The sequence below is a fragment of the Sapajus apella genome, unplaced genomic scaffold (assembly GCF_009761245.1).
Source record: "Sapajus apella isolate SASKATOON/1434 unplaced genomic scaffold, GSC_monkey_1.0 scaffold33, whole genome shotgun sequence".
In the NCBI taxonomy this organism is placed as follows: domain Eukaryota; kingdom Metazoa; phylum Chordata; class Mammalia; order Primates; family Cebidae; genus Sapajus; species Sapajus apella.
The window spans coordinates 70,682-83,507 of record NW_022436973.1 but is presented as its reverse complement, the minus strand read 5'-3'; the positions used below and the strand labels follow the sequence as shown (position 1 = coordinate 83,507).

The 12,826-nt window shown below is 48.0% G+C and overlaps 1 protein-coding gene across 3 annotated transcripts in view; it reads left to right on the top strand.

Moving 5' to 3' along the window:
• The window catches only part of L3MBTL1 (L3MBTL histone methyl-lysine binding protein 1), a 44,721-nt gene extending 32,700 nt beyond the window's left edge, over positions 1 to 12,021 (top strand). For 2 of the 3 annotated variants that reach the window (XM_032294915.1, XM_032294914.1), the window contains 2 exons: positions 1,346 to 1,503; positions 1,952 to 3,081. In XM_032294915.1, the coding sequence (XP_032150806.1) occupies positions 1,346 to 1,503; positions 1,952 to 2,359 (566 nt within the window). In that variant the 3' untranslated portion in view covers positions 2,360 to 3,081. Of the gene's footprint in view, positions 1 to 1,345; positions 1,504 to 1,951; positions 3,082 to 9,234 lie in introns of those variants that run through there. The other variant, XM_032294913.1, reaches the window with a different exon arrangement.
• The last annotated feature ends 805 nt before the right edge of the window (positions 12,022 to 12,826 follow it).

Genomic DNA, 12,826 nt, shown 5'->3' with positions numbered 1-12,826 from the left:
AAACCCTATCCCACGGTATGAAGGGGACCAGATATAGGATTTCAGAGAGGAAGTAGCTGGGTAGACCAAAGGTCAAACCTGTGGCCAGGTAGATGAGGTACCAGAGGGTAGTTCTCATGGGAGATGCTGGGTGTGCCCCAGACAGACCATGAGAGGAGCTGGCTGGGCAGGGAAATGGGGTTGTCTGGGCTATGGGCAGGTATTAAGGTTTCGCTGATGAACAGAGAGGGCAGCAGTGGCACAGGAAGAAGTGTGGTTGGTAGGGCTAGGAATGGAATCCCAGAGACTCTGTGGGTGAATGAATGGGGGTGGAAGAGCCAGGCTGAAAGGCTGGCACTAGGGGAGAGAAGCCAGGACAATCTGTGACCGACAGGGAGGGTCTTTGATAAGTGGGCACTGGAGGTGCTGCATTGATGAACATCTGGAATTAACACCAGTAGAATAAAAAGCCAATGTTCCTGGACCATGGGCAGAGGCTGGGAAAACCCCTTGGGAAAGTGGCCACATTGCACAAGGCCAGCCAAGGCTGGTAGCAGTGAGTGGGGCCAGGTTTGTCAAAGCAGCCAGAGGGGGATGAAGTCCAAGTTGGCAAGTGCCAGGGCCCACGAAGAAGGAAGCCAAGCTGAGCAGCGTTGGTCATCAGCTCAGTACAGCTGCTTGAGGCAAAAGGTTGGGGCCAGTGATCCCAGAAGCAGACCAGGAAGCAAAGAAACCCACAGGCAATGTGGAGCTGGGGAGTGGGTCAGGGATCACCCCTAGTGCTGGCATAGGCAGTAGTGTGGACCGGGCTGGTGGAGGAGGAGGAGGAACTGGAGCTTGAGGCAAAGGCAGTGGCCAGAGGGGTGGTCTTCAGCCTGATCAGGGGACTGTGATCCTGCAGCAGAATCACCCTCGCTCTGAGAAAGTTGGTTGTGGCCCAAAAGGACTCATGAAAAGAACAAACAGAATGAATTTCTGACATCGAGGCTGAGCGTGTTTGGATGTTAAGGACACTTTTGATGCATGGCATCTAGAAAACAATGTCTTTAGAGATGCAGCAGCAGCTTTAACAGAGTGTCCCTGCAGGGCCCAGGGTGGCACAGCCTCAGAGAGATGGGGTGAGGGTCATTCCAAATAGATGACCTGAGACTCTCTAAAGTGAGAGGCCCACTTTACCAGCAGGAGTGAGCACTGGGTGAGGAGTGAGGAGATACGGCTCACCCTCTTGACTCTATAGGCTGTCAGGTGGGGCCTGGGGTCCTGTTTGCTCTGCCAGCCAGTCTCCCAGGTGGCTTGGGTATGCACAGGCTTTGGGAACAGTTTAGTCCTCGGCGTTGGCCTGTCAGCCTCTGCCTCTGCTTTCCAGCACTCACGCCTGATGTTGTGCACCAGTCCCTCTTCATGTCAGCCCTGTCGGCCCACCCTGACCGCTCACTCTCTGTGTGCTGGGAGCAGCACTGCAAGCTCCTGCCAGGAGTAGCAGGCATCTCAGCCTCGACGGTTGCCAAGTGGACCATCGATGAGGTGAGGAGTGAGGGCCCTTCTTTATCCTCTTCCTCTCCTCCTCCCTCTCACCATACCCTGGTGAGAAGGCCCAGGAAAGGCCCAGGTCAGATAGAACCTGGCACCATTCCTGACACAACCTCCTGCTCATCTGTCCTGTGCACAGTCCTTTCTAGCTGCCAGTGGGGGCTGACTGAAACACTTCCTGATAGGCCCATCGTGGCAGAGGGGGAGGGGGCTGTGCTGCTAGTTCAGCCAGAAATCCAGCAGGAGAGGCAGGCTTCAGTCCCGGGCCTCAGAAGCAAGGAGCCCAGCTTGTCCATCTGCCAGCATAGAAACCTTAGGATCCTTTTAGGCTGGTGAGAAAAAGCAGCATTGGCACAGCTCAGAGCACCTAGGCCATGGAGGCCAGCCCTCCCTTCATGCCCAAGCTCTGCCCCTGGTCAATATGTCATCTTTGGTTTCCAAGGTCTTCGGCTTTGTTCAGACCCTGACAGGTTGTGAGGACCAAGCACGTCTCTTCAAAGACGAGGTAAGGTGCAAGTGCGGAGTGGGAGACAGAGCCGGGGTCACTGTGTCCTTAAGACAGCAGGAAACAGGTGCCTTCCCCAGCGCCGCCTCAGCTAGGGAGGGATCCTTGTTGCCCCACTGGGCAAGAATAGTCAGAGTGACCCACGTCTCTGGGAAGAATGTAGTCCGGACTGTGGCCCAGCTTGGGGACCTTGTGTGCTCAGATCTTCAGGAAGGAAACAGTATCCTGGAGACAGGAGTCCATTCCCTCCTCTGCTCTCTACCCACTCATTTGCTTGCCAAACTTAGCTTCACCAGTGATAGTAAATTAAAGTGTACTTTTTTCCCATTAATCCAATATACCTGATAATTAAAGTACATTTTGAATGACACAGGTATTGTGATTTACTGCAAGGATCCTAACACACACTTAAAATCAAGATCCAAGGAGTAGTGAGTTGTAGATTGAAAAAGTATGTCAGCTTTGGAGACAGTCTGGTTTTAAATCCCAGTTCTGCCAATTTGAGCTGTTTACTGCCTCTGAGCCTGCATCTTCTTGTCTGTAAAGCGGAGATAAAGTGGGTATAATGAGGTCTACCTTGCAGAGCCATTGTGAGCATTGGAAATGATGAATGAATCATACCAGAATGTCTAGTATAATTACAGCCATGCATTGCTTAACGATGGGGATACATTCTTAGAAATGTGTCGCTAGGCAATTTTGTCACTGTGTAAACATTATAGAGTATACTTACACAAACCTAGATGTTATATGTATTTTTATTTGTATGTATATTTTCACACAAAAAATGTCCCAGCATTATTACTGGATATCAGTCATTTTCCTTCTTGATCTGCAATGCCAATATCAAGGGCCATGTATCAGGTTTCTGTTTATATTCCATTATAATCTTATGGGACCGTGGTTGTAAATATGGAATCATTGACAGAAACGTCTTTATGTGGCTTATGGCTGTATATCACTAGTTTATAATACAGCAATATTATGGAGGAATACATAGATTCAATCACTTTGCCTATACAAAATGTCTGATATAGTGGGGGTCCAATAAACACCAGTTCTGACTTGTAATGCATACTTGCCCTTAAGTAAAGAACTTTGTTGGCCGGGTGTGGTGGCTCACACCTGTAAGCCCAGCACTTTTGGAGGCCAAGATGGGCAGATCACCGGAGGTCAGGAGTTCGAGACCAGCCTGGCCAACATGGTGAAACTTTCTCTCTACTAAAAACACAGAATTAGCCGGGTGTGGTGGTATGTGCCTGTAGTTCCAGCTATTCGGGAGGCTGAGTTAGGAGAATTGCTCGAACCGAGGAGGTGGAGGTTTCAGTGAGCTGAGATTGTGCAACTGCACTCCAGCCTGGGTGACAGAGCGAGACTTCATCTCAAAAAAACCACTTTCTCATGACTTCTCATTTGTAGAATTTGAAACTGGAAGGAACCTTTGAGTTTATTTAGGGTTTCCTTCCTTCCAAAGAATACAAACATCCCTCCCACGCATCCCCTTTGCCCAGGAAAGTGTGGTCTCAGTTGCCCATGGCTGCCCACTCCAGGCCAGGTTCTTGTAAGAAAGTAGTTGGCTCCCCTTTCCCTGGAAGAGTGTCTGTATCCAGGCCCAGCACAGCCAGTTTTCTCCTTTGAGCTGTGTGAGGTGGAGCTCCCTGACTCCTCCTGTTCTGGGTACTTTCCTTGTCCCCTGGGTTGGGATCTTGTCTTCATGTGCATGTCCAGAGCTGAACTCCCTGTTTTCGATGTCCTCTGGCTGACATAGAACATGCTGGGGTGCTGATTCCCTAGATGTGTTTTAATTGAGATTAAAGGTCTATGGAGAGATAGGCACACATCTTAAAAGTACAATTCACGGGTTTTATGACATGTCTGCCCTTGAACCCAAAACTTCAATCAAGATATAGACATTTCCTCTGGTGTTAAGAAGTCATACAAAAAAAAAAAATTAAAAAGAAAAAAAGATACAGATATTTCCATCATACCAGAAAATTCTTTCTCAGCCCCTTTTGGTCAGTCCACACCCTAAAAGACAACTACTCTTCTAATTTCTAGCACCATAGATTAGTTTTGTCTGTTCTTGAACTTATATAAATGTAATCATACAGCGTGTACTCTTACAGCATGTAATCATACAGCATGCTGTAATCATACAGCATGTCTCTGCTCAGTGTCATGTTTTTGAGGCATCTCCGTGTTGTTATCTGTACCTTTAGTTTGTTTAACGCTGACTGGTGCTCCATTTTATGCATATACCACGATTTGTTGTTAACAGACTTTAGGGTTATTTTCCCTTCCCCTAGATTTGAACCCTACTTTTTTGTTAGCAAAACTTAAGTTTGCCTTAGCTTAACTATAGCCACATCACACTAGTTCGGGGTTCATAAAAGCCCCCAGGTGCTTTTCATGTCAACTATAGTCGAACCAAGTTTTCCAGTGAGTGCTTGTACCACTGAGCTTTTTTTTTTTTTTTAATTAACATAATGTAAAACTTTACATCTACCTATTAAATGTTACCTGGCTGGTTTCATAGCCTTGTTGTTTTAAACCTTGATTCTGTCATCTATGATGTTAATAAGGCTTTCCAACCTCATACAACTTGCACATTTGATGACTAAGCCTTCTGTGTCTTTGTCCAAGTCTTCACATGTTTTATGAGACAGCAGAACCATGTGGCACCCCGTTTGAGACCTTTTTATCGGTTGACCACAGATCATAAATCAGCACTCTTCAAATGTAGTTGCTTAGCCAGCTGCAGAGCCACCCAAGCCTTTATCCTCCAGCCTATGCTTGGCTTTGCATTGTCTTCTTGTTGGGACAAGGGCTATGTTTCCTGGGAACATCTGCTGTGTCTCTTGGTCCAACATTGTCTGTGATAATAGAAAACTAGTGGCCAAAGGGGAGAAGGTATACTGATAGACTACCAGCATCACATAGAGTCTCGGAGTGGAGCAGGACCTCTGTGGGGGTTGAGGATCACCATCTCCAGGGTCTGGCCCATGTCGTCAGTTTCTCCAGGTAGGACGATACTCCAGCAGCGGACTCTCTCTGGCTTAACTGATGATTCGGCATTCAGGGATGCCAATCAAGATGCTCTCCATCTGGGACACAGACCAGCCAGTAGAAGGTTGCTTCATGTGCAAGGAAGTAAAGCAGAGTACATAGATGGTCTTATGGTTGCTCTGTACTGATGGCCCTAAAAGTAGACTGACCAAAATGTCTTACCAATAAGTGCAGAGTAGTTAAAAATAAAATTAAAAAAAAAAAAAGATTAGTCTGTCCAGTCCTCTCTTCATTATCTTTATTGGAGCCATTGTGCATTTGTCTCATTCATCAGCAAATAATTATTGATGTCTACTTTGTGCCTGGCCCTGTATAAGGTGATATGATACTGACGCAGATGAGAACAGGTCCCTGCTCTTAAGGTTCCCTTCATGGTAGGGGAGATAGAATTGTAAGTTGTTGCTCCGATGGAGTGTGGTGAGGGCCCTGTGCTCCCAGGCTCTGACGTGTGCAGGTATCCTGGGAGCACAGAGGAAGGGGAGGACAGAGAAGGGCCGATGGGCTTTGCTAACAGTGCAGCTGGATGGACGCAGGCAGCTTCCTGCTTCCCACATGTCCCATTTTCTTGGGCTCCCGGTAGACCACACCTTTCTGCTGTAAAAGCATAGAAGTCCCAGTCAGGTTTTGAAAGTGCTAATTAGATTTTAGCTTGGCCTGTGTTAAACATTCCATGTGTGGCTCTCTAAAGATCCATCCAGATTACCTCAATTTTAGGAAATTCCCTGGACCTCTCCACAGCATTGCAGGCTATTGCTTAGGGTAGATTATTGCATGGCTTATTTTATCCATTTTTCTGTTGATTTCCTCTACCTTCAAGGTCAGAACATGACCTTTTTCCTGATCAAAACTCCCCATACCCACCAGCACACAGACAACATCTTAGATTTTCTGAGATCATCCCATTGACCCCTTGCCTAGTCTCAAACTGCCAGACCACAGACTCTGGTCTTTGCTTTGAAGAACCTGGATCCTGGGCCTTGGCAATTACCATGGGTGAGAAATCTTGGACGATATTCAAAGAACCATATACCAGTGGGCTCTCTGAATGATAAGAACTGAACTCCTGGCTGGGGCAGTGGTTCATACCTGTAATCCCAGCAATTTGGGACACTGAGATGGGCAGATTATTTGAGGTCAGGAGTTCGAGACCAGCCTGGCCAACATGATAAAACCCAGTCTCTAGTAAAAATACAAAAAAATTAGCCGAGTGTGATGGTGCATGCCTGTAGTCCAGCTACTCAGGAGACTGAGGCAGGAGAATCGCTTGAACCTGGGAGGCAGAGGTTGCAGTGAGCCAAGATTGTGCCACGGCACTCCTGCCTGGGAACAGAGCAAGGCTCTATATCAATAAAATAAAAAAGAAATGAACCCCTGTAAGAATCCATACTTAACTCTGCCTGGGGTTCCTTTCCTTCATATTCTGAACTTCGAGATCTCCCTGGCCAGGCTCTGTGATTCAATGGAACTATCAGGAGGGAGCCCCAGAGGCCAGGCATGGTGGCTCACATCTGTATTCCCAGATATCAAGAATTCGAGACTAGGCTGGCCAACATGGTGAAACCCTGTCTCTACGAAAAATATAAAAATTAGCCAGGCATGGTGGCACATGCCTGTGGTCCCAGCTACTTGGGAGTCTGAGGTAGAAGAGCCATTTGGACCCAGGAGGCAAAGGTTGCAGTGAGCCAAGATCAGGCCAGTGCACTCCAGCCTGGGTGACCTAGCAAGACTCTATCCAAAAAAAAAAAAAAAGGGATCCCCAAAGCCAGACCAGCATGGGGTATCTGAGTCTGAATCTGGGTGTTTCTGCACAGATACATCTGCTGGGGGTCAGCAAAGAGAGCTCCTCAGGTCCAAGGGAGCTGCCTGCCTCCTGGGATGACCACTTGGCATCTCCCTCACAGCTCCCAGTGTCTCAGGCAAACAGTATCTCCAGTGCGTCCCCATCGAGGAGGTCCTGGAGAGAGAATGGAATGGCAGACTCCTTGAGAGAGGGGGAAATGTGCTTATTCACCAGACCCTGGTCTTAGACCTGGGAAGCTCCTTTTCACTTGAAGGGTCATTTTAGAGTGTCAGAAAGGAAGCTTAATGCAGTTTATCTTGTCTGGGTGTTTGGCTATTAGACTTTGTATTTTTTGGAAGGAGAATAACAGAAGTGCCAGTTTTCAGAGCTTTTTTGGTTAGTGAATAGAGAAGGACCAGGTAACTGTTTTCTCAGAGCTGCTGTGGGGAGAGATGTATGGGGTTCATTCTCCCACCCTGTCCTGCCTCCGTTTAACCTCTAAGGTTGCCAGCCTCTGAGATACAGTCCTGTTGTCACCACACCTCAGAGATCCTTTCATTCATTCTTTCTGGATTTACTGAGCACCTGACCCATGTCAGGTAAGCAGCCCTCTGGTGCTCCTGGAAGACAAATGAAGAATTGTGTACCATTCAGGGAAGTTTGTGGAACTGAGTGAACTCTAGACAGGGCAGAAGTGGGCCGTTCTGACTGCTGGGAGAAGCATGCTGACAGTGAGCAGACCTGCCTGGCAGGGGTGGTGGAGGGAACAGAGCAGCAAGGCAGAAGACACCCAGTGATTGGGGAAGGGCCTGTAGTGGAGCTAGGTGTGAGGAGGGTTCACGTGGAACTGTAGGGCAAAGCCAGGCTTGGGCAGCATAGCCCCCTGGGCTACATGAGCCCTGTCCATAGATACTCCTACCCAGCTCTCACAGTGGTTAAGAACACAGGCCAGCACTTAAAAGCTAGGTGTGTCTTGGGCAAATTCAGTAACCTGTCTGCCTGTTTCCTCATCTGTATAATGGAGGTAATACTGATATTGCTTCATAGGGTTATGTGAGGATTAACTGAGTTAATACATGGCAGTTGCTTAGGAGCAGCGCCTGGCACATAAGAAACAACATGGAACTGTTTTCTTTGCTATGATACTTGAGGACTGAGCATAGGAGAGATGGCATCGCCTCAAAAACAGGGTCCCCCACCTCAGTCTCTTGACTCCCATAGCCTGCCTCCCAGCTCTCTTCATTCCATCCCCTCTTCTACAACTGACTTCCTTCCTTGACTCTACCCACATACCTAGCTGCTAGAATTACCAATTACCAATATTTCCCATATTTGCTTCACCTATATTTGGATGAAGTAATTTTAAGTAAATTTTAGACATCATGGCATTTCACCCCTGAAGACATAACTCGTGTCTCTAAAAACTAAGGAATTTCTTTACATAACCGCAATACTGTTACCCCCCAACCAAATTGCCAGTAACACCTTTATATCATCCAATACCCAGTCTCCATTCCATTTCCCCAGTTCTCAGGATATTTTTTGCAGTTTTTGAGCCAGAATCCAAACAACACCCATATAATTGGTTTTGGTTTTCATGTCTCTTAATTATCTTCTATTCTAGAAGAGCCCCTCTCCTTGTTTTCCCCTTTTTTAAATGACATTTTTAAAAGTCTTTCAGAAGGTGGTCTTTTTTTTTTTTTTTTTTTTGGATTTGTCTTGTGGTGTCACTTAACTTGTTCCTCTATCCCTTGTATTTCCCATGAACTGAAAGTTAGATCCAAAGGCTCATTTAGACTTAGGTTAAATTTCTGTCACCATCTCTGTTTCTCTCTCTGTGTCTCTCTCTCTCTCTATCTCTCCTCCTGCCCCCCTCTGCTTTTGGAAAGACTAGCTCCTAGGTGATACTGTGTACTTTATACTGCCTCATGTCAGAATGCACACAATTTCTGCTCATTTTGCTGTTAGCAGCACTAAGATTGGCCGATGAGGTCATGTGGGGACAACAACAGCAGGTTTCTCAAAGCCACTGTTTGTGAGGACTCAAAAGACGTTTTGCAAATACAAATGCTAAACCTCAGACCAGTTAGCAGAAAGAGAGAAAGAGAGAACATGTGTGTGAACACAGGGGAACCAGTGGCTGTCTTTCTTTCCTTCTCCGTCCCATTGCTGTCTTCCTTTTTTCCTTTCTTCCTCCCTTCTCCTTTCTCCCGTTCCTTTCTCTTTCCCCCTCTCCCCCTTCCCTTTCTCCCACATATCCTTTACTCCTACTCCCCTCCCTGACTCCCCATGCACACCCCTGCCTTTCCTTCACCCCTGCCCCGTGACCCTTTCCACCTTCTCCACTTTCCACCTCCCTTCCCCAACCCCTCAGATGATTGACGGCGAGGCCTTCCTTTTGCTGACACAGGCGGACATTGTGAAGATCATGAGCGTCAAGCTGGGCCCAGCCTTGAAGATCTATAACGCCATTCTCATGTTCAAAAACGCCGATGACACCTTAAAGTGACTGGCCCTGGGCCGGGCCTTCCTGCGGCCCCTGCTTGGCCTCCCTCTCCAGCTGATGCTTTCTTCCCAACCTGAGTTCCTCATCCCCACACCCGTCCCCATGCTCCACCTGTATCTGACCAGGGCTGGTCCTTCCTAGAGGGTGCATGGGAGCTGAGGAGCCCTGGGGAGGGTGGGTGTCCAGCCCCAAGTCCTGGAGCTCATTTGCCAGGTGAGGTGAGGGTGCGACTTGTGGGGGCTTTACTCACGGAGTCAGTTGGACTGTGGCAGCCCCACAGCCCCAGCGGACTTTCATTTTATTACCAAAGGGTCGTCTTCTTGGCAGTTGAGGAGAGTCTAGTAGAGCGGCAGTCCTTCACTCTGAGGCCTCTTTCCCTTTTTGGTGTCTCTGTGTACTTTTCTCTCCTTAGCTCCTTTCCTGCTGCCAAGAAGTGACCCTGCCACAAACGTATTACTCGTGGAGGTACCTCCTCCCTTTCTGTCTGCTGGTTTTGCTGCCCTCATTCTGCTGCTCCATTTCCTGGGCAGTGCCCCCAGCCAGACCCCACCGGCTCTTCTCCTTGAGATATGTGAACCTTGGAAACATGTTTTCATAAGGTCCTTTGGAAGTCTTAGCTGCCTTTCTCTCTTGCCCAGAAGTGGGAGATTCTGAGCCAAGATGCCTTCCTGAACTTGCCCAATTCTGGACGAGTTGGCATTTTAGTGTCCCACGCCAAGTCCAAGTTCCAGCAAAATAAGCAGGTGTTGAGAGCCTATTTTATAGATGGCAGAGGTTGAGGTTCCACTGCTGTTCCCCATACACCCTTCCTGTGTTGAGTCTAGGGAGGACTAAGCCCAGCCTGGTCAGTAGCCTAGGTCAGGATACCAGCATAGGGATTTGTTAGACAATCTTGGGTCTTTGGCCAGAGGGGCAGCTCCAGCAGGCATAGTGGTGCCCGAAGCTAGGAACAGTGTCCTCTCTGCAGCCTTGGACCTCAGCTAAGGTATTGCCCATAAGGTAATGGCCCAGGCCTGCCAGGCCTTCTGCCATGAGAATGTAGCACTCTGTAGCACACATCCCATGACATCATTTGGCCTGTCCCTTAAATGTTTACCACTAGCTCTTGCAGTCTTACAAAGATGACTTGAAGCTGGGAGTTAGGAAGGTGAACTCTTCTATCTGAATTCTCCAGGTCCCTGAAGCCCTTCCTGCCGCTTTCCGTCTGTCTTGCACTGCCAGCTGGGTCCCTGCTGGGGCTCTGGTACCTCCACTACTCTGTCCACATAGGAACCCAGCTTCTACTGAGTCACTGCCAAACCTGCCTCCCAGCCTGGGTGGGAAGGGGGAGAGCCGCTGGCAGGAGCCAGCCCCACATGGAGGCGAGGAGCCACTGCCAACTTCCTGTGCCCAGGTGCTGATGTGGGCCTGCAGAGTGTGGGGCCGGTGCCTTCCCCCAGACCCCTTCTCTCAATCATGTGATGCGTACGTGTGTGTGTGTGTGTGTGTGTGTGTGTGTGTGTGTCACTCTCAGAAGTGTCTGACAGGGTGCAGATATGAGGCTCAGTGTTGGGAAAATGCCAAGGGCTATTAAAATATGAAGCTTTACTTTTCCCTTAGAAGTGGGAAACCCAGAGCTCTCGATTTCCTACCACAACCCAGTAGCAGCCCCTCTCTCCCACGGGCTGGACAGCTTTTTGATGAAGCCATTGAGCTCCCACAGGGCTTCAGGTTTTCCTTCCCATTCAGCTGCTTAGAGGCAGCTTTGAGCACAGCCTTCCTGGGAGGAAGCTAGGCAAGCCCTGCCACACAGTGAAGGTTGGGTTTACAAGGGTGACATTGGTACCCCCTTGGCCAAGAGTAAAGAGGAACAAGTCTAAGCTTTGCTTTTATCTTGGTTGTCTGGATGGTGGCAGAACTCATCAGCTTCTTGTCCTCAGTCTGTTCCTCTATAAAATGAGAGATGTTCACTGACTTTATGCGGTGAGAAGTCAGCCAGCACTCACGGCTAGTGCTATAGGACCTCACAGCTTCCAAGGAGAAGGGCTGGGAGGGCCTTTGCCATCGGATCTGCCAAGCACCTAATGCTTGCCTGTGGTAAAAGCAAGATGGACCAAGGGCCTTAGAGAAAAGGGCTCCCAGGCCTCTGAACTTTGAGGCCTCAGCACTTTCTGCACTGTGGTCAAGCTCTTTGGAAAAAAACCAAATCATTAAAAAGTAGAAAGAAATCTGCCTCTTGTCTGCCCACTACACCTTTATCCCCACTCTGTCCCCAAATGATATCATTGCACCTTGATCTGGGAGCACAGAGAGGGGAGGGAGCTGGCAGAGATTCCTGGTGCCGTCTGCCCTCCTAGCAACAGGTGCCACTTACATTTTGGCCCCTGGCAGCCTCGCCTAGCCGCTGATCTTTCCGTTTATTTTCTGAAGCAGAGAAAATGATCTCAGAGTTTGCAAATGAAGCCTTTTTTGCACTTTCATTCACATGCACTTTGGTGGGGTTACATTTTTGTACTTGCCTCTTGTGTGTGCACATGTGTGTGTGCGTTCTTTAAGAGAATCTTCTGGCTTAAGCTAAGGTGACTCTTGAGGGAGAAAAAGTTACAAACAAAATGTGGTGTGATTTGTCAGTGTATCAAAGCAACATAAATAAACTTGAACAACTGATGATGTGCAGCCAGCGTCTGTTTCTGTTTTCGTGATGAAACATCCAGAAAACACAAAATGATTATCGGCAGTGGCATTACTGAAGAGACTAAAGTGTTCTCTTTGTTGTTAGTTAGGGGTCCTTGTAGTTTTTAAGGTAAGAAAGAAAGGATAAAGATAAACATGTGTATCCGAATACATCGGAAGTGTAAACAGTGGGAACTCCCAAGGATCAGTGTGAAAAAGGTCCTGGTCCTTGATATTTGATAAGTAATCAAGGGCAGAAAATTCAATGAAACCTCTAATTTTTAAAATAGTAGTAGTATCAGGCCAGGCACAGTGGTTCACGCCTGTAATTCTAGCCACTTTGGGAGGCCAAGCAGGGAGGATCACCTGAGGTCAGGAGTTCAAGCCTATCCTAGGTAACACAGCTAGATCCTGTCTATAAGAAAAATAATAATTATTTTTAATGGTGGTGCGTGCCTATAGTCCCAGCTACTTAGGAGGCTGAGGTGGTAGCGTCGCCTGAGCCGGGGAGTTCGAGGCTGCAGTGAGCTGTGATTGCACTACTGTGCTCTAGCCTGGTACTCAAATAAAAAATGAAAACATAAGACTTTCAAATGGGGAAATGTCAACCTGAACAGTTTTTTAACAGATTTTGTTAAGCTTCCCAGAGACTGCGAGCACGTGGGAAAGTGCCATCTTTCCTACCTTAAAGTGTTTACACTTGTCAGTATCCTTAATTCCTTTGCCCTACTGCTGTTCCAGATCACTTGACTAGAGGCTCCAACCATGGAGCTGTTCACGAGTGCGTCTCCTCCACATCACAACTGGG